This window comes from Orbicella franksi, chromosome 10 (genome assembly GCF_964199315.1).
Source record: "Orbicella franksi chromosome 10, jaOrbFran1.1, whole genome shotgun sequence".
Lineage (NCBI taxonomy): Eukaryota > Metazoa > Cnidaria > Anthozoa > Scleractinia > Merulinidae > Orbicella > Orbicella franksi.
In genome coordinates, this window is record NC_138154.1 from 8,055,052 (window position 1) to 8,076,780 (window position 21,729).

Here is a 21,729-nt window from a genome sequence, read left to right on the forward strand (position 1 = left end):
CCAGATTCATGATCAAGTTGTGCAGAGATGTAAATCACATGAATTAAGGAAGAAACTACTGGAAAAAGGTGAGAAACTAACCTTAGAGCTGTTACTTTCGACGGCAGCAAATCACGAACGAGTTCAATCACAGCTGGAGAATATGGAAGGCAGAAAGGATGTGAATTTGGTCCGTGACAAGCAGGAAGACAGAGAGGAGTCTGTAAAGTAAGCATGCTACAGATGTGTAAAAGTAGGACATTTTGGACGAGACTCTGAATGCCCTGCGAAAGGAAAAACTTGCCATAAGTGTGGAGGAGCTGACCATTTTGGCTCGCAGTGTAGAACGAAAACAGCCAAACCTCCCAAACCTAGATGGGAAGAGAAGACAAAAGGAAAGAAAAAGAAGAAGTCAGTAAGGTTGTGGGAAGTGAAAGAGATGAAGATGAGTATGCATTTACTGTGAATTCCGCTACATCTCCTGAGAAAATAGATGTGACTGTGGGCGGAGTTGTAGTTGCAATGCTGATTGATTCGGGTGCGAGCACCAATGTGATTGACAAAAATCTGTGGTCAAAGTTAAAGCAAGACAGGATTAAGTGTGTGTCGAGAAAGAGTGATAAGAAGCTTTATGCGTATGGCAGTAAACAGCCGCTGAACGTTCTAGGAACATTCTCAGCACTGGCAAGAGTAGAGGGAAAAGAAACCGAAGCCGAATTTGTTGTTATTAATGGTGAAGGGGTGGCACTGCTTGGAAGAGAAACTGCCATACACCTAGGCGTGTTGAAATTAGGAACCCGGATCTGCGCTGTGACATCTAATGAGATGATTATGTCCGATTACAAAGAAATCTTTGAAGGTGTGGGAAAGTTAAAGAATTACCAAGTTAAGTTGCATGGGAATCCAGACGTACCTCCTGTGACGCAACCAGTCAGGCGCACCCCATTTAGTCTTCGAGACAAGGTTAAAGAAAAGATTGAAGAACTGGTAGCCATGGACATAATTGAACCGGTAGAGGGCCCGACCCCGTGGGTTAGTCCAGTTGTAGTAGTCCCAAAGCAGAATGACGAAATACGCCTTTGTGTAGACATGCGAAGGGCTAATGAAGCCATTATCAGAGAACGTTATCCCATACCCACAGTGGACGAAGTGCTCCAAAACCTCAACCAAAACACAGTGTTCAGTAAACTGGATTTAAAATGGGGTTATCACCAATTAGAACTCCATCCAGATTCCAGGAGTATCACAATGTTCACTACACATTGTGGTCTATACCAGTACAAGCGCCTTATGTTTGGGATAAGGTCAGCTCCAGAAGTGTACCAGCATCTCATTCAGCAATCATTACAAGGCTGTGAAGGTGTTGCCAACATCTCAGATGATATCATTATTCATGGGAAGAACCCTGAAGAACATGACAGAAGATTGCAGCGAGGTTTGGAGAGGCTGAAAGAGAAGAATCTCACGCTGAATGCAGAGAAGTGCAGGTTCCACATGACCCAGATGGTGTTCATGGGACTGGTGTTAAGCAACAATGGTATTGGCCCTGCGGAAGACAAGGTAAAAGCGATCGTTGATGCAAGAAAACCGCAGAGTGCATCAGAAGTCAGAAGCTTTCTGGGACTGGGAAACTACAATGCTCGTTTCATCCCGGACTTTGCTACGGTCGCAGAGCCATTGCACAGATTAACCAAAAAGGGTGTCCGTTTCGAGTTTGGAGAAGAGCAGAAGAACGCATTCAGTGAGCTTAAGAGGAGGCTATCAAGTGCAGAAACTCTTGGTTACTTTGATAAAAATGCCAAGACACTAATCATAGCAGACGCAAGCCCGGTAGGCCTTGGTGCGATCCTCATCCAGGAGCAGCAAGGCAGGGAAAGAGTCATTAGTTACGCAAGCAAGAGTCTTAGTGATGTGGAAAAGCGTTATTCGCAAACGGAAAAAGAAGCCTTGGCTGTTGTATGGGCATGTGAACGATTCCATGTGTACCTTTACGGCATTGAATTTGAACTGTACACTGATCACAAACCATTGGAAACAATCTACTCAAGCAGATCGAAGCTGTGTGCACGAATCGAAAGATGGATCTTGTGATTACAGCCATACAAGTTCCAAGTCAAATACCTACCTGGAGAGCAGAATATTGCCGATCCATTGTCACGCTTACTGCATGTGAACGAGGAAGCAGAATCTTCATCAGCGCACAAGGTGTCAGATGAATTTGTCAGGTTTGTCGCAGTAACTGCCACTCCTCACGCAATGACAACACGTGAAATTGAAGAAGCCTCATCACAGGACAGAGAGTTCGTGGAATTGCGTCAGCACATTAAAGACGGAAACTGGAAAGGTGATCAGCACAAGCAGTACATACCAGTATGTGGCGAACTGTGTGTTATCGGCAAGTTAATTCTTCGAGGTACCACGATTGTCATTCCAAGCAAGTTGAGACCTTGAGTACTGAGCCTTGCGCATGAAGGACATCCAGGAATTGTCAGTATGAAGCAGAGATTACGATCAAAGGTATGGTGGCCTGGGATTGACAAGGAAGCCGAGAAGTTTTGCAGAACCTGTCATGGCTGTCAGCTTGTAAGCAGTCCGGCAAACCCAGAGCCAATCAAGTCAACCCCATTACCAAGTAGCCCATGGCAAGATTTGGCCATAGACCTATTAGGTCCATTACCATCAGGAGAATCTGTCTTAGTCATCATTGATTACTTCAGCAGGTACTATGAAGTGGAAGTCATGCGTTCAACAACATCAGAGAAAGTCATAGAGTGTTTGGAGAAAATCTTCACCACACATGGACTACCTCAATCACTTCGAAGTGACAATGGTCCACAGTTCAGATCAGAAGTGTTTGAGTGGTATTTGGAGGATAACAGCATAGAACACAGGAAGACCACACCATTGTGGCCACAAGCGAACGGCGAGGTGGAAAGACAAAACAAGTCCCTCCTCAAGAGAATGAAAATAGCTCAAGCTGAGGGAAAAGAATGGAAGAAGGAAGTTCGCAAGTATTTGGTAGCATATAGGTCAACCCCTCATACTACCACAGGTGTGAGTCCAGCAGAACTCTTGTTTGGCAGAAAGATGCGTACTAAACTACCTGAACTGAGAGAGGAGAGGATAGAGAGTGAGATGCGAGACCGAGATGGCAAAATGAAAGCCAAAGCTAAACACTATGCAGACAAGAAGAGGAGTGCCCAGGAGTCAGACCTAGCTCCAGGTGACAAAGTCTTAGTAAAACAAGAGTGCAAAAACAAGTTGTCAACACCATTTGCTTCTGAGCCTTATGATGTTGTAACCAAAACTGGGAACAGTGTTGTCATTGAATCACCAGAAGGCGTTCAACTTATGCAAAACACAACCCATGTAAAGAAGTACGAGGAAGCATCACAGAATCCGGAGGAAACAACTCCACTGCTTGATGTTGCTGATCCTGTAAAACTGGAAGCACAACGAGAAGAACTGAGCAGCCCGGTTATGATGAGACCAACAAGGGCCAGGAAACTGCCGGAAAGACTTACAGACTTTGTTATGACCTGAGCGTCATTGTTAAGGACTCTGTTTTGACTTGAGTGCTATTGTTAGAGACTCTGTTATGACTTTATGTCATTATTGACTGTTACAGTTCAAAAGAGGAGAATTAATAATTTTTATGGCCAGCCGTTTTGTGAGTTTAAGTCCTACTAGGTTTTTAGTTGACTTTCAATTGTGTTGACATTTCCTTAAGATCATAGTGGTTATACCAAAAAAGGAAGGGATGTAGTGTTTGTAAGGTACATTTCGGTGCATCATACATAATATACTTAAGCGCGCAATGTAAGTTGGGAAGTTGATTATTAAAGCAGCATGGCGGACGTCTGGATTGGATTCGTGTGTCGTATCTGTTCATTGCAATAATCCAGTTCCATCGGTTGTGGAACGTGACACCTTGTAAGGTTTTAAACAAAAATTCTTGGAAACCCAACAATAGTAAGCTAAAGCCATCTTTTGTTGTTCTAGATCTTGTACATCACCCAATACATAAACATTGTCTTTTGGCTGTCTCCCCAATGTTATGGCAGCCTTTAGTCTTTTCTGCTCTTCAGGAGGCTGCGAAAAGAACTCCTCGGTTGCAGACATCAGAAAATGGCACAACTGGGAATCACTCACGCTCTCCCAAAGGAGACACTGCCAACAGAGGCAAATGTCCGGTTGATGGCACTTTTAAACACTTTGGCATACGCCATTTCTGAGCACGTGACAAAACAGGGCCTATAATATGAAAAAAATAAATTATTAATGATTTATATCACAGAATACTTGAATATCAATATTTAATGTGCAACAAAAAATAAACCTATTTCATACAAGCTTATCATTTATCAGTAAGTTTATAGTATGAAGTAAGCAAGCTTATAAACACCTTAAAGTAGACCATTAAAATATTTCAATTGAACTTATATCAAACTGTTACATTAAGAACTATTACAATTTAGTCGTGTGAAACAGTAAAACTAAGGAAACATGCATTTAGACTGCTACACACGTATGAAAGTATGCAAGTATGATGAGACAAGAAATTAACCACACTTAAGTGAGTTCCTGCTATAAAAATCCATTAGAAGTTGATTTTTCGTCCGCTAACGGAATAGTTGTTCATCGCCCTCACTACTTTTTTCTTTTGGCCGTCAAAGCTCTTTCCCTATTCTTTCACGTACTCTAAAAGGTGTTTATAGTTTGCTACAGGATAGCCTTATTTCATAGTCAGGAAACGTCATTGACTTCATTCCTAGGATGCCTTTCCCTTTGTATAAATGGCGACAATTGCCGTCACTTTTTTACAAAATTCGCACAAAAATGACGTGACTTACGGGCCCGATTTGTACATCATTTGATTTGTTACCTTTGTTCAGAAACGAAATGGTATTATACTGGCTTGCACATCAACTATGTCCAAAGTAATGGCCAATTTCCAGAAAAAAATCGGTTAAGTAATGATCCGCGTAAGAACTAGGTAAAAGAACAATAGACTAGTGCAATAGCGTCAGTTACGTTTCAGGCGCTAATCCCCATAATCAAATTAAATCTGAATGATCTGATTGGCCCAGGTGCAAAAAGCGCGAATTTTGAATTGAGAATTTGATTTAAGATCCCTTCTAAATCATTAAAATAAGATTTCATTTTGGCTACGCATTAGATACATTGAAAATTGTAACATATCTTAAGTCTGGACAATTCCTATGCGCCAATACCGAGAAAATTAAACTGATATAGAATAACATCAGGATCGGTTCCGTGAACCATCAATCAGCGACCTTGTTCAGGCCATTTTGCTCGAATTTCACTAAAGAACTGTCAGTTTGTGATCCAAAGCAGTAACTTTTTCACGCGTGTTTGGGAGCCCGACAAAGACGTGCAAAGTAAATACCTGGCTGAAATTCGTGAACGTTCCGTGAATGTATTTCAAAACCAGTCTTCTAACACAGCAAAGTTTGATATAATGTCCACCACCTCAAAAATATTATAATAGTAATAATAATCGTTGTCCGCCATATCGCGAACCTAGAAGGAGTCCATCCTCGGGCCGTGGGATGGCCTTTGATGAATTAGTATTTCTTTCTTTACTCGACTGTTTCACTTTACGCACCTTTCGGACTATTCAGGTAACAGAGATGAGCGATAACATTGTACTGTTCGTTATGTGAAATGTTTATACCCCTCAGCAATCGATGTGATGATAAGCTTGGAACATCACTTGCAAGTTATTCTGAACCACCATGATAGAACAAACATCAACGAAAAAAATAATAGGGCTTCCGATGCTTCAAACTCTTGTGGTGAAACTGATCAGAAATTGCAAAATCGTAAAAATGTGGCACCTTCTGACTGGCTGATTGCAATCGTGTTTCTGCTCGCATCGTATGTCTGGGCATTATTTTTGGATCTGCAGAGAGCTTACTGCTGTTTCAATAGCGAAATCATTCAGGAGCCGGTTTTTATCCCGCCAAAAATGGAAAAGAGGCAAGTCAAGCTTTGTTAGCATTCTGACAAATTAGAAATTTCGAATCAGTGCCCCATCATATGTTCTGACTTGCTGGTTTGATTCCAGAAAGGGAGATTCACAGCCATGTGGAGATGGACCCTCGGAACCAAAGCGAAAGAAGTTAGATTCTAGTGTGAGTACTAGATGAATTCATTGCTAAGCTTTCAGAAATAACTTTCTTAGTTAACTGAATTCAAACTTTTCTTTTCTTTGTGTAGAAAACGGAACTATGTAGGCTTTATGGAAAAAACAATCTGTCACCGAAGAAGATGCTGGTCATACAGGGCCTCAAGCTGGGAAAAAACTTCGCCATGCTCTCGTCGGAGCTAAATGTTGCCGAGGCAACCGCCAAGGTGTACGGCATCAATTGTCTTGCCGCTGAAGCCGATTTAGATCACGAGTCTGTGGCTAAATGCGTCAAAGTAAGCAAGGAGTCATTTGATGTTATCAAAAGTGAAATAATGGCAAACGAGGAGAAACTTCGCACCGTATGGGACAACCTTGGTCAGCTATTCTCCTATAATCAAATACGTTTTGTGTTAGCATGCCTCATTCACGATTATGAACTATAGTTGTAATCACCTTTTTGCAGCAAAGACAGCAGGCAAATCAGGCAACTGTTGTAGTTTTTATTTTGGTATAAGACGGCGAGCAATCTATGCAACCGTTATAGCCTCCAAAATAAATTGTTTGTGAGCCTCTCTAGCCTCTTTTCTTATTTTTTCAGTTTGTATTTTTGCATGTTTTTCAGAGTAAGAAAATAAATATTCTTTTTTGTGAGATCTGACAATTTCCTACAACTGTTTTCTTATGTGCTTTTGATTATCAACAATAACACACACTGCTAATTTTATCATACCGAACAAGGTATTACCCCTCGTATAAAATGTTACTTGCAGAAAATATTTCAGTTATTACTCAATATTATGCCAATGCCCAGTTTCCCAAAAAAGAAGACATTCAGTTCTTAGTGCAGGTAAGCAAAGTTAAGGAGAAACAAAACAAACACAGGGCTCCACATCTTTTGGAATGGACAAACTACCAAGCTCTATTCCATCTCGGGATGGAAGATAACTGCATGAATGGCCTCTTTGAAGAAAAGTAAATGATAAAAATTATGCCTAAGTGCTTGCAACATACAAGTACAATATTCTGTTTTCAATCATTGTGCGGTTCCAGAAAATATCCATACCCATCCTGAGGGTTAGGGTTAGTTTAAAGGGGGAGGTGGTCTCAAAAGCTGAAATGATGGAGAGGGGCAGGTTGGGGGGGGGGGGGAGAAAGGACAAAAAAGGTCTACAGGTTTGGTTTTGATATTTTCTAGATAAAAAACCCCTCTTTTTTGAGAGAGACAAATAAATAGGCATGGATGCCACAATTACAGTATCAGACTACTGAAAAACTCTGTCAACTGTCAGCATATCATTTGACCTATTCCTTAGGCTAGTTGTTGTTCTGACCAGTTATACTAGCAAGAGGAAAGATCTAACAAGATCTATTCTTCTACTTTTTAACCCGAGAGGAAAATCAGAATGCTATAAGATCAACTGATCTTATAGTGAATATGACCAAACTATTACATGGATCTTTTGATTGTCAAGAACAACTACAGTCAATAGAGAATGGTCTAAACAAACCATTAGGGCCGATTTAAATGACACATGACCGCCTGTGAGAAACTTGCATGAGATGATTAGAAAACTAGAAAAATCGTACATGACAAGGTTGTGCAATCTAAATCAGCCCTTATGCATATATAACTTCAGTTACAGACCCCGATGTGAGTGAGGTCTGCCAATTTAAATTCATCATTTTATCAATCCATTCAGTAAATTCTACTCCATTGCCAGGTGGAGAACTTGCTATTATTGCTCCACAGTCTCTATGGGAATGGGAGTCCACAAAATACATATGTCCACAGCTGTCAACAAGTAAAAACATTGTTCTTCCACAAGAAAAGAACAGCAGACAAATTCTTTGCCTCCTACCAGCTAAATCATCAAGCAACTCAGCAAGTAAATGCTTTGCAACAACAGTCCCGCCAAATAGATCTTTTTGCTGTCCGAGACAGAGTACACCACAGTCATCACCAGCCATTTCAACAGCTTCATCGGCATTAAGATTTATTCCTTCATGATCAAACATTTCATCATGCAAGTCATTTCCTCGAGTCATTGCCTCCCTGAGGGCATCCTTCCAAAGAACATCCAGTGCAAGTCCTTGTCGTGGGGGAATACCCTTTAATGCTACTTGTCCAAAGTACAGAGAAATGAAAGCACAAGCATTGCTTCCATTTCTTCCACCAATTGTCAACTGACTAAAATCAGCAGGAAAAAGCCATTCTATTACAGCACCCGATATTTGCGATACACAACCAGTGACAATGGCTTGTGGTGAGACAGGTGCCAGGGCAGCAGCAGTGGAACTGAAAGATACACTGGATGGTACAGTACCAGGTGTTGCAGTGGATGTCATGTTAGCTGTGGGTACTCTGAGTGGCACAGCAGCTGATGGCACACTCGATGGGATTGTAGCTGGTGATGTAGTTGTAAACAAAGAAGTTGATGGAACACTGGACGACACAGTAGTTTGTGGTGTAGTTGTGGACACAGAGGCTGTTGTAGCTGTCAATGCAGTTGTAGGCACAGAAGCTGTTGAGGCATTGGAAGGCACAGTAGCCAGTGGGGCAGTGAAGGATGGTACTGGAGCAGATGGCGTACCAGAAGGCATGCTACCTCATTTACCTACCTCATTTACCTACCTCACTTAAATGTGAGTGGGCCGCCCACTCACAGGTAAATTCCTATTCTTCCGATGGTACATTGACCACCAACTCTTGATTTGAGTTGCTGTAAGTACTTCCAAGCCTGCATCTTCCACTGCTCTCATCACATCCCGTGGTTCAGCTCTAATGCAATTTACTGCCTGTCTGTTGTAAAATGGAATCGTGATATCCTTCTGAGCTTGGCTGAACACTGTTCTCTTTCCTGGACCATGTTTCAGGGCATATCCACTTTCCAGCCTCTCTGGTAGGTACTGGTCAACCACAGTAACTTGCAGTGATGCCACAACTGACTGCTCAGGGGCATGTTGAATAAACTTCAATGCATATCCCTCATTTCTTGAAGCAGGAAATTGTGTAGGGCACTGAGACGGTTCTGGTGCTGGCTCTTCTTCAGATGTTAATGCACCAGTTGCTCCAGCCACTGGAATCTGGCATCCAGACAGTGTTTCAATTTGTGCCTGTGTCTTATTGACAACATTTCCAACCCCGGCTAATGACCTCAGCTGCAGACCATTTGCAAATTGGCCTTCAGTTGGAAAGGTGAAGTTTCCAAATAACGAAATATCTGTTAGAGTTCCCACTTTTGTTGCTTTTGATCTGTCAATGATCAGCTTCTTGCAAGTTGCATTCTTCATTGTCTGGAAGAAAATAAAAACATGTAAAAATCAGGAACACTACTTTACACAGTTGCCAATCATCAAAAAATCTGACTTTTTCACTGACCTTTGAAATATACAGTATTCACTGATTTTGAATTAGGTGGATAACCCAATGTTTTTCTCAAGGAAAATAAAAAAGCCCTGACTCTTCCCTGACCTTATTTGTTTCTGCTGACTACGGCAACCCTGTTACATGTCATTGTGCTGTAATCCAACTGTAGCGAATACCGTCCAAATAACATGCGAAATGAGTACAAATATCCAGCGATACGGTGGACTAGTGGACTCTCCCTCATTCACTGATAGATTTTTTGACTATAGTAGTTGGATATTAAATCACTTACATGTATTACATGTTCTGGTTTGTAGTATCGCTGTATAGTTTTTCTCATTGTTTGCATTTTGACGAGCCCGCAGGATACAACTCGTAAAAATATACAGGGATACTACACACCAAAACATCTAATAAGATGTATGTATTATTCAGTAAACCACCCAAATAAAAATATATGCACCTAATTCAACTCCAACTAACATGTGCAGCCAAGAATCATATTTACATCTTACAATGATCCTGGAGAGATTTAACAATCATTCCTCCTTCCAACCATTTACATTTACATACATGCTTGCTAAGTAGCCTTTCAATGGGCAATGCAGACTTACTATGAAAGAGTAGACCAATGTAAAACTTGAGAGTTATGTTAATAATGCAGTTCTGACATTCAAACTATCTTTTGAATGTAAACTACTGAGCTGTGTTTTTGTCTTTTTGTTTTGCTGTTGTTTTGTATTTGCACAGTGAGTATTAAGTCTGTCAGTGAAATTTTTCTGGGACTATTCAACAGAAAAATACCAATGTCCAGGGAACATATACCTTGATCAGCTCTGCAACTTGTTCTCCACTTTCTAAATCGTTTCCCAGTCGTACCCACCGCACAATCTTATGGCTGATATGAGCGAAGTGGGAATCAAGTTGAGACTTTCCCTCGCCAGCTTCAAAAGAGTTGTATTCTTTCAAGGTGATTTGAACACTCTGTTCACTTCAGATAAGTACAGGAGAACCCCACTGTTATGGTAGTGTGGCCCATTATCTAAAACAGAGGAAGTAAACATAATAATCATTTATATATCAGGACAGCAAAATACCCAGGTCTGACTGCCCGGAGCAAGTAAATTTTGCCCTATGGCAAGTGAAAATAGAAGTTTGGTGGTCTCGTGGGCAAGTGAAATTAGCCTCAGTAGTCTTATTAGTGATAATTCCACTCAAAAACATTTCCAAAACTCAAAGTCTGCAACATGAGCAAAACAATGAGTTGAAAACATGGATTGCTTTAGAATACATACGTTTGTGTCACTGTCCAGAATCTTTCACCTAGTTTAGTACCAGTAAGCTCAGTTTGCTTTAGTCTATCACTGAGTATAAACAGTACCTTATAAATGATATAGTTGATAAATCATGAACATTGCACGCCTATTGGGCAGGCAAGTAATAAATGTATTTTAGAGGGGGTAACCAAAAACTGACTGGCCCACGGGACAACTGGATTTTATTTCTATCATTTACCTTTGATAGATTTGCAACAATAATAAAGAATAAAGTATGACACCCTCATCTTGTTGGTGAACTGTTTTTATGTGCTGCATATTAATGAATTCAGGTCCGTGTACATATATCTAAAGTAAGCATACCAGAAAACAAGTAGACTGTGAATCCTGGGTAAACAGTTTCCAGCCATCTAAAACCAATGTCAAGGGCACTCTGGGTGAACCAGGCATCTTGCTTTGTATCTTCGGACCACAAGTCAATCACTTCTGCCTTTCTATCTCCCTCAGACACCTGAAGTTTACCATTATTTTAAAAACCTCAAATCAAAACAAATCAAACAAACATATTAATGAGATGCAGAAGTTTCCAAAGCCAAAATGGGATGCTTGTGCTCTAAGGCACAATGTATATGTAAATAAACTTAGGGTGCACTTCACAACGAAGTCAAAAAATGCAAGAAAAGGGACTATGAAGGAATTTACCTGTGCAATTATAAGGAAACCATGAAGAGATATCCCCCTCTTTCCGTACCACTCTGTTGGTTTTCACGAGTCCTAAGCCCCAGCTCAACTTCCATCTTGTAATCCATGATTAATACAATCTCACCAAGACAAAGGTTTGCGAGGACATAGCGATAGTAGCACCCCTGGTGTTTTGTGCGAACAATGTGCGCAAGATACTCCTTATGGTTAGAAACAATCTGATCCCAGGACTTGGAGAAAGAAGCCTTTTTAGGGAGATCAACAACTCCTTCCACAACTTCCTTTACTTCTTTTCTAATCTTGTGAAATGCGTCAACATCGGATGAATACTGGTTATGTTCCCCCAAACAGTGACCAAGGACATACTCCAGACACAACTCAGCACATGCAGAATGCCACTCCAGCTAGACCAAAAAAAGAACATATAGAAATGGCATTAAGGTGGCTGAACACAGTACAGTTTTCCCACATGCTTTTGCTGATGCAATTCAGCGCGTGCACAAGGATTGCAAGAAACAAACATGCCGTCAATAGAGCGATCATTTTATTTACTCAACACCTGCAGTATCTGTACTATTTTTCTTTATATTTGAACGCAGTGTATTGATGGCTTTAGTCTTTTATTACAAAGATACATTAGAAAAGGTAACGATGCAAAGAACCCAGCAATTCTCAGCTTTTTCTTTGTTACTGAAAGAACCCAGTTATATGCAGCGCATGCGCAGTTGCTCGAAAAATTGAGACCGATTGCCTTTGCAGAAACTTGCCGATTTCTAACAACCCAGTAGTTAGAATTTCAAGAAATTTGGCAAAAAGTAGTTCAGAAACTACGTTAATGATGTATCACAAAAAATCTGAATTTTGAAATAGGGAAATTTAATAATTCAGAACATGCAGTGAAAACAATTTACGGCAAATTACGAAAATCGTCTATGTCAAAATTTTATTAGAACAGTGTTGACAGAAGGGATTTAAAGTCAATTCGTGGTGGGCAAATGATGAAAAAAAATCTAACGACTGAATTTTTTTAAATAAACAAAAACCATTTTTTAAGCCTTGTTTTTAACCAGCCCCGTTGCCATGGCAACAGCACACGCCTTAGCCAAAATGCGAGAATAAACCCCTGTGAGGTTAACCTTGACTCTTGCAAAAAACGTGCGCCAAAGCATAGTTTAAAATTAATGGTGAATTAGGCATAGGCACTTGAAAACTGTGTTTGGCCACCTTAGTAACATCCATGAACATTGACATTACTGCAGGCAATATGATAGAATTACATTGTAGCTAGTGAGGTTTCAGTCCATACACAGCTTCAATACTTGTAGACAAAGAAGGTCAAAATATGACTAAAAAGAACTATACTTTCAAATGACATGTCCTGTTACTGTAAGTGTAGCAGCCCCTGTAAGTTTGTAATTCTCCTGGTCCTCTGGTTATACTAGATACTACTGTATATAGGTCCAGAGGACTTAAGCATATTTTAGGAATGGTATACATAACATTCTTGGGAATTCATCGTGTCCATCCCTAATTGCAGATTCAGCATTTTTCAAATGATAACCATACTGCATTTCCTATCTGTCAATTTACTGCTTACCTCCTTGGGAAATTCCACCTTCAGATATTTTTGGTACTGTCTTGAGGTAGAGACAGTTTAAGAATGAGCAGCAGCATTGATCATACCAGCCTTTTTGCGGTCATCTAGGAGCAGCTGCAAGGATTCAAAGGTGGAATGACCAAAGTCATCACACAGGTTGCAAAGGCCTGCAAGCATCGAGTTCATTCTAAAATTCTTTGGAAGGTGTGAATAAATGTATGTCCTCTTCAGACCATCAGGGAACTTAAGCTGATATTGCTGGATAACATTTTTGATGTCACACTGCCAATATCTCACACCAGTTTCCCTTCCATCAACAAGCACACTTCTGCAAGAGGAAGGCCTTGAAATATCATCTTGGTTGACAAAACTTTGAAATTCGTCAATGACCTCGGGACTTACTGCTTGCCTGGTAAATGAAATACCATCACGGGGAACACCACCTTTCCCAAACAATATTGCATGCACTCTTGCTGCAGTAATGGTTGACTTTGAGCTAGGGAAATAACTCTGAAGTTCAGATATTGTGAAATCTTGGGCCACAATTGACAACAACCTTCTCCGTTCATCGCCAAACTTACTGACTCGTCCGATAGCTCATGCAGTCTCAGTCCAATTTCTCCCTTGTTCCACTCCACTCACATTTAGTTTACTCCCTTTCATGCTGTCTCCAATAAGGAGTTTGCTCGATATTTTTGCACTCTGTGCCCGTATCAATTGGCTCTTCTCTTTATCTTTGGCTGCAATGTAATCTTTTGCTAATGAATTCAACAGTTTGTCATCGCTGCTACTCTTCTGGTGGCTACTGAACAAATCAGCAAACTGACCTTTGAATTTCTTGGTAGTAAGGATGTCCCTCATTATGGCTTGAGTACCCTGCACACCAAGGGCTGTGTAGTCCAACAGTACCATGTCTATTTTACACATAATTTCGTTCCTTAAATCGATCTTCCTTCGGAGACCGACACATTCATAGCTCTGGTGGTTCTGAACAGTTTCTGGGATCTGACATGCTTTGTCCTCTGAAGGTTTTCCACTAGAGTATTCAGCAAAAACGTCAGCTTCAACTGGATCATCTAGGACACCACAAACTTTATCTTCTGTATTACTCTCATGTGTAGGAGATAATACGCTTTGGCTTGCTGAAGCAGTCTAGAAAAACAACAAAGTCGAATGAGTGAAGAGTAAAGATAGACAGATGTTTAGCCATTTGAGGGAAGTATGGTAACACATGTGGAAGTGTGACAGTATTTTAGCTTACCTCTAGCTCTTCGCATCTTGTTTGTAGTTGAATCCTTTCCCTACAAAAGGTACATATCTTCTGTTTGCGTTCCTTGTGCCCAGATGCACTCCATTTACCAGCGCCACAAAATTTTTCTTCACGGTAAGTCACAGCAAGCAGCTGTTTTACTCCAACATTTCCAAATCCCCACTCACTGTGTTGTGGACAACAGCAACCACTTTTGAAGGGCATTTCACCAGTATTTTAGTATAATGTACTTTAAGATCGAAGTAGACAAAATAACCTTCGTATTCATAACAATTGTGACTCGAAAGACACCTTTAACGGACAAGAAAGCTTGATAAAGTCTCTGATCGCAAATGGCAAATCCAAGATGGCGTCTCACGGAGATCGTTCGTGATGCACGTTTTCCGCTCTAACTTTTGATTGGCGCATAGAACAATGCTAATATTTGACCGTGAGGTAGACAGACGGGACATGGGGCAAACTAAGGAGAAAAATGTTGTTTATGTTGGGTTTTTCATTGTTTTTTTGGCGATTTTTGGACATCGACCAATCGATTCATCGATTTAATTGAAATTAATAATCAAGAATTCACACCTTTTAATTGATTTTGCGTTTGGCCTTCCTAGTTCTTACACGGACCATTACTTAATTGCCATTGAGAAATTGCCGTTCCTTGTACCAGCTAGGAAAATGATAAAGTTACAACACCCTATTATGCAATTTTCTCTCTATCATCTGTCAAGTGGTCGCTTACAAAGGAAAATTTCAAACCTGTAGCTCTAAAAGTGGTCGCGGTCGCTTACTGGAGGTGGTCGCTTACAAGAGGTTCCAAATACATGTATAGTGATTTGACTTTGAAACCTTTGGTAGCTTGGAAACCTGGTCGCTGAAGAGAGATGGTCGTTTACGAGTGGTGGCAACCGAAGGTTCGACTGTACACAATTTGGGCTACAGTCATTACCCAAAAAGTCTGATTGTAATTGTTATTTGTAGCTTCTCCTTTTCAATGGACAAAATTCTTTTTGTAATAATTTATTCTCAGTTTAAATTTGTGACTTCTGCGACAGTCGCTTCGGACTTTTTCAATCTGTTGGTAGCAGTTCTAACATAGAATACGCAGCGCGATGGACACATTGTTGTCCTCGACACTGAAAAGTGTCTTTCGAAAATTTTTAGTTTTCGAGCATTGTTCGATACAAAGCTGTAATATCCATTATTACGCACAACATTAGCATCACATAAACGGCACAGAGTCAATACTTTGAATTAGGAACATTTTTCATGGGAGCAGTTTTAATACCTGCAAAAGAAATGCAATTCAAACCAGACCAGATCTTTCATGTCACCAGTGCTAAAATACAGTGCTAAAATTTCAGCTCCCAAGATGAAAAGGTAAGGTGACAGAGGGCAACCCTGCCTAACCCCTCTTGATAACTGAAAATAATTTGTGGAAAATCCATTGTACAGAACCACACTTTCAGGTGTAGTATAAAAAGTGGAGACCCACCATTTGATGCTGTCACCAAAGTTAAGGAGATTTAAAGTATTCTGGATAAAGGACCATTTGATGGTGTCAAATGCTTTCCGGAAGTCAAGTAAAAGTAATATTCCAGGAATATTTTTTAGTTTGGTCTGTTCCAGGATGTCGCTTATCAACCTTATATTTTGACCAATATATCGTCCCTTCACAAAGCCAGTTTGGTCAGGATGGATTATCCTTGGTAAAACACTTTCTATTCTCTTTGCTATTACTTTTGACCCGATCTTATAATCTAAATTTAAAAGTGTAATTGGGTGCCAATTTGAAAGTTCTGACAAACAAGAATCTTCCTTTGGCACAAGAGTTATTACACCTCTGCGCTGAGATATCGACAGCTTTCCTTCTTTGTATGCAGTGTTAAAACTATTTACTAAGTCGTGGCTCACCAAATCAAAGAAGCAATTGTAGAATTCCGCCGTAAAACCATCATCTCTAGGCGACTTACCAGCGGGGAAGGTTTTTAAGACTTTGGAATATTCCTCTATCGTTATGTAACCCTCTAGGTCCTCTCTTTCTTCGTCTGTTAATTTATCAGTTTGCAGATCACGCACAAAATCATTAAAGGCCTCATTGTTATCCTCGTCATGCGAAGTATATAAATTCTCATAAAAGGATTCGATTTCTTTCATTATCTCATCTTCTTCAACAAGTATTTTGCCGTCTTCTCTTTTTATTTCTGTAATTACTTTACGATTGAAATTCCTTTCTCTAAATTAAAGAAGTACTTTGTAGGTTTTTCACCTTGTTCAACCCACCTGACTTTAGATCGAAAGATTGCACTTTTCCCTTGGGTTTCATAGATACGTTGAAGTTCGGTTTTTAAGTTGTTGTAATCTTCAATTTCAGCGCTTAACTGTTCGTCCATATTGCAGTTGTTAATTTTAATTTCTAAAGCTTCCAAACACTTTTGAAGCTCCGTTTCTCGAATTCTCCGTTGTTTTTCTTTGTGTTTTGAGTATGAAATGGTGAGACGTCTTATTTCCATTTTAATTAATTCCCATTTTAACCGATTGTCTTTCAAATCTGAATACTTCTCAAGTATAGCCGTGTAGTTTTCTTCTATAAGCTCGACATATTCATTGTCTTCCACTAGGGAGTTGTTGAATTTCCACAAGCCAGGACCACACTTTTCACTAAGAATTTTAAGATCAAGGACAACGGCTTTATGATCCAGAACATTTGAAACTTTCGTATTGGTTTTAACGACCCAGTTTTCGACTGATTTCGATACTAGGAAGAAATCAATTCTGGATCTGACTTTTAGTGATTTGGACTCATAAGTAAAGCTTCTTTCATTTGAATAAAGCTTCCTAAAAACGTGGATTAAGGCAATGTCATTCATTATCGTGATAAGGTTATCACGATATAAAGTTGGTCTCCAAAAAAATACAGCCCTTTTGTCAATAGCTTGCAAGGTAACATTCCAATCTCCTCCCACAATAAGATTACTAATTTCCGTATGTGACATCAGGTATCTATTTAAAGTTAGCAAGAATTTCTGTTGTTGTTGAGAGTCATTCGGAGCATAAATATTACAGATTGAAATTTTGCCTGAATTGTACATCAAATTAATTGACACAATTCTGCTGTCAAGATCCTTACCGGTCACTTCCATGTTCAGTTTGCTTGAAGGATTTATCAAAATAGAAACTCCTTTGCTATGGGTTGACCTGTGGGAAAAGAAAATAGCACCTCTCCACTCACTTTTCCATATCGATTCATCTTTTTCTTCTGAGAATGTTTCCTGGAGAAATTAAATCTGACAATTTTGATCTTTCAGGAATCAAAAAATACTCCTTCGCTTAACTTGGTTTCTTAAGCCTCTAACATTTTAAGATAGGATACTAATTTTCACTTGTGTCGACATGACCGTTACATACTAATGTTGACAAACGATAATTTTATCATGGGAAGCAACAACTGATAAGCAGATTTGAAATTCACAGGTTTGCAGTAATAACAACTTATGATTAGACTGTTGTCATGAAATAAAAGGGAAGAAAACAACAAAATTACACTGACGAATACAATCAAAACAAACACATACACAAAACACAAACATATACAAGCGTTTTAACTGCATGCTATCTAAGAGCGTAAAGGACTTTGTCTTATCCATCCTAATTCGAACTGAAAACAAAAATAATAATTCATCAGTAGGGCTTAGAAATAAAGATGCGCTAAAACACAGTCGGGCTAGCTTACAGTCATACGTTGTCGAGGTCTTCCTTGGAATGAATCCGTTTCGGTGCGCCATCAGGCAAGGTCTTAACATAAATCTTGCCATCCATGGACCATACACAGACCAAAAGTCCATCTTTTCTCATTTGGTTGGCTTCTTTCATTAAATCTTTTCGGAAGGACATTAGGTTTTCATTGATGTATAGATGTTCCACGGCCAAAACCGTGGCTGTTGTGGAATGTGGATACAACTGTGCAATCCTCACATTTTTAAGTTCAGTTCGCTTTTTATAAAGTGCAGTTTTCTTCTTGTGGCTGATAAACTTTACAATTATATTCTTCGGTTTGTTCTTTCCACTGTATAATTTATGCGAGATGTCGATATCATCACTCTGGATCGAAACATTTAACACCTCACCCAACTTGATGACCACATCTTCCGTGGAAGTATACAAATCTTTGGGGATGCCGTGAATTTCCAACGAGTTCTTGTGTGTATACTGTTTGAGATCATCTTGACTTTTGTACAGCTCATCAATCTCAGATTTCTGATCATTAACTTTCTTTCTGAGTGCTTGTAATTCTAATTTCATTGCATCGTTAGCCTTCATCGCCTTGCTCAGAGACACCTTGAGGGAATTCATTTGTTGTTCTTGAAAGCCGAAGGAAGATTTTAAATCAGCCACCTCGTTTGCCAACTTTCTGTTTTCAATCTGTACATCTTTAAGAGTGGTTTGAATGCCTGAAAGCATATCTCTTATAACTTTAAGACTTGGTTCTTGCTCAGGAACTGTTACATAGAACTGGACCTCTGATTCTTCGTCACCTTCGCCACCATCTTTATCGCTGGCACACTTCGTCGCATCCATGTTGGGTTTCTTGGCCGAGTTTGATTCGTCTTCAGTGGAACCTCATTCACCTCTTTTGTGTTTACCTCCTGACTTTTTCATTGGTGTTGCATACTTAAATATTTACCTCGTATGGCAAATTTTGCTCGAATTTAGGACGGAGTTGGGCTCCGCTCAAAACTTGCGTTCGAACTCTACGGTCGCATGCATGCTCTCTTCTCTTGGCAAAATAATTTGATGGTTTCCACTCGCTTTCTTCTCTCCTTGTGGAGTCCAAGGTAAGCTTAAGTTCTTGTAAAGTTTTGGTTTCATTGTCTTGTTATTGTTTTATTTTGTATACAAACATTGAATTCTGCCTGTGTTATTAGTATCTGGCCGAAGTTCAAAATTTGTAAGCTTATTTTAAAATACTTCAAGTAAGAAATTCAAATTGCCTTATCTTTTAGTTTTGTTGTCGTTCACACTTCATTTCTTTTGTATTCATTCCATGCAGCTCGACCAGAGGAAAAATTTCTTCAGAGATGGTATGCAAGTCAACCTACATATATGATCGAGTAAATATACTCCTAAATGTTTTAGTGATCATGGATGGACAAATTAATTCCAAGAGACTGTGTAGATCTACTTCTTGCGAGAGAGATATGCTGTTCAATTGTGTCAAACATAAGCCGGACGCATGGTGGCTGGTGATGTAGATTTTTTTCACCTCTAGAAATGAGAGACTTAAACAAATTGAAATCAAAACTTGAAATTATTATGGAGAAGATAATGCTTGATACTTGTCAACATAAGTATGTTCTGTAATCATTGCAAAAATCTATTAGAAGAGACATATCTGCAATCCTTTTGAATATTACTGTATTGCTAGTGAGATTAACACAAACAATCACCAAGATATACAGGAGTAAAATATCATGATCTGTGTTTCCAAGAAAGAAAACTATTGTTATTGCTGCCGATAGGCAGCGTTCATATTCTTGAAGGCATTTGAGAAGTTTCGTTGGTTCGTTGGTTCGTTCTATCGGATCGTGAATTAGCCTATCAGCAATGCTCTTTGAAATACGAGGCAGCCAATGAGCAGTTTGCTTATAATCGATGAAATTCACATGTGCTCGGTCAGCCGTTTTGACGTCTTTCGCGTTTCACAAGAAGGTGAGTTTTGCATTTTTTTTGTTCTCTTTGATCGATTTTTTTCGATCTCTTTTGATGAATTCTATTTGAAGAAACATTCATCAAGGTTATGAAGCTTTCAGTGAGCATTCTTGAGGCCGACAGTGTGCATTTGTTTCACTTGCAGCTTTGCTTTTTCTCGCCTTGGGATACAGACACTAGAATCGAGGTTTACCCTGTTTACAGGTGAGTTGCTAATCTGTTATGATTACTTCTATTCGAGGAAGCATTCATCAAGGTCATGAAGCTTTCAGTGAGCATTCTCGAGGCCGACAGTGTGCATTTATGTCACTTTCAGCTTTGCTTTTCAATCGATCGCATTCGGTCGATTCTTGGACGCAAGCAGATATCGATGCTATCTTATTTCATGGAGATCGCATGTATTTACATGCTCTAACTAATGAAATGGTACCTGATACTGACACTCTTTCAATAAACGAGTTGCCGAAGGTGGCAACCTCACAGACCAATGTCGAGTACTGTTTAAACTACAGTAAATTTTATCAGGGGCGCGTTGATCGCTCATTTTGTGGAGACGGGCCATTTTGCTCACTGAGGAAGGTTTTGATTAATGCATTTTCAGATAGTCCAAATGCAATGTTAGTTCTTGATGGTTATGTCATGGCTGTTATAAAAAAATCAGATTCATTTTATCTGTTTGATTCACATGCAAGGAATTGCCTGGGAATGCCCGATGAAAATGGTACTGCTATTGTTTTAAAGTTTACTGAGCTAAATGAATTTCAAAATCATCTTGAAACTTTAGCATGTTGTCTGAATGTAAGCTTATTTGAGATTGCGTCTGTCCATGTTAATGCTAATGTCGATGTAGCTCAACTATCTGAACAAAACCATATGAAAAGAAAAGCAGGAGAATCACTTACTGAAGTACCAGTAAGTGCTAAGAGACGAAATAATTTGTCAGACAATTCTGATGAAGAGTTAAGAAGACTTTTTAAACATGCAGAATCAAACAGAATGCACTATCATAATAAAATTAGCCTTGAAAATGATGAGCAAAGACAAGCAAGACTCGCTAAAATAAGAGACAATTATCAAAAGAGAAAAGCATCTCAAACTGATGAGCAAACACAGGCAAAACTTGCTAAAAGAAAAGACAATTATCAAAAGAGAAAAGCATCTGAGACTGATGAGCAAACACAGGCAAAACTTGTTAAAAGAAAAGACAATTATCAAAAGAGAAAAGCATCTGAGACTGATGAGCAAACACAGGCAAAACTTGCTAAAAGAAAAGACAATTATCAAAAGAGAAAAGCATCTGAGACTGATAAGCAAAGACAGGCAAAACTTGCTAAAAGAAGGGACAGTTATCAAAGGAAAAAAGACTCTAATAACATGCAAACTATAACAGTCCAAGCTCCATGTAGCTCCAGTGAACTTGATTGTATATCTAGCACTAATACTACGGATAAGAATCAGTACTTAAGAGAATTTGATGCACATGAGAATGGTGAAATACATATGCAAGATTGGGCAAAGCTCAATATTTCTAGATTTCATGAATCTATGAAATATACTACTCTTCAGTGCACAACTTGCAAAGAAGCTTGGCCATTAAAAGTCACTAAGAGATCACCTAACAATTATGTTTGTCTACGGTGTTCAAGAGACAAAAAATGCCCCAAAAGATTTTCAAGTGAAAAT

General features: G+C 39.4%; 2 protein-coding genes and 1 pseudogene across 3 annotated transcripts in view; 1 reads left to right on the forward strand and 2 right to left on the reverse strand.

The window, feature by feature from the left end:
- Nucleotides 1–8,770: 8,770 nt before the first annotated feature.
- Nucleotides 8,771–12,730, reverse strand: LOC145501574 (uncharacterized; annotated as a pseudogene). Its single transcript, XR_014051245.1, has 5 exons — nucleotides 12,683–12,730; nucleotides 11,480–11,883; nucleotides 11,141–11,288; nucleotides 10,326–10,542; nucleotides 8,771–9,427 (listed from the first exon to the last, which is right to left on the reverse strand). The product of XR_014051245.1 is annotated as an uncharacterized LOC145501574 (transcript).
- LOC145501163 (uncharacterized) lies at nucleotides 11,883–13,673 on the reverse strand (the record flags this gene model as incomplete). The annotated part of the gene is made up of 1 exon (XM_081480705.1): nucleotides 11,883–13,673. A coding segment is annotated over one exon (540 nt), but the record flags the coding sequence as incomplete, so codon positions are not given.
- A 6,339-nt stretch (nucleotides 13,674–20,012) lies between these two features.
- LOC145501575 (uncharacterized) overlaps nucleotides 20,013–21,729 on the forward strand; it is a 4,636-nt gene continuing 2,919 nt past the window's right edge. Inside the window, exons 1-2 of the mRNA XM_081481022.1 lie at nucleotides 20,013–20,046; nucleotides 20,192–21,729. The exon at nucleotides 20,192–21,729 is cut by the window's right edge and continues 2,919 nt beyond it. Of these exons, the coding sequence (XP_081337148.1) occupies nucleotides 20,269–21,729 (1,461 nt within the window). The 5' untranslated portion in view covers nucleotides 20,013–20,046; nucleotides 20,192–20,268. The remainder of the gene's footprint in view (nucleotides 20,047–20,191) is intronic.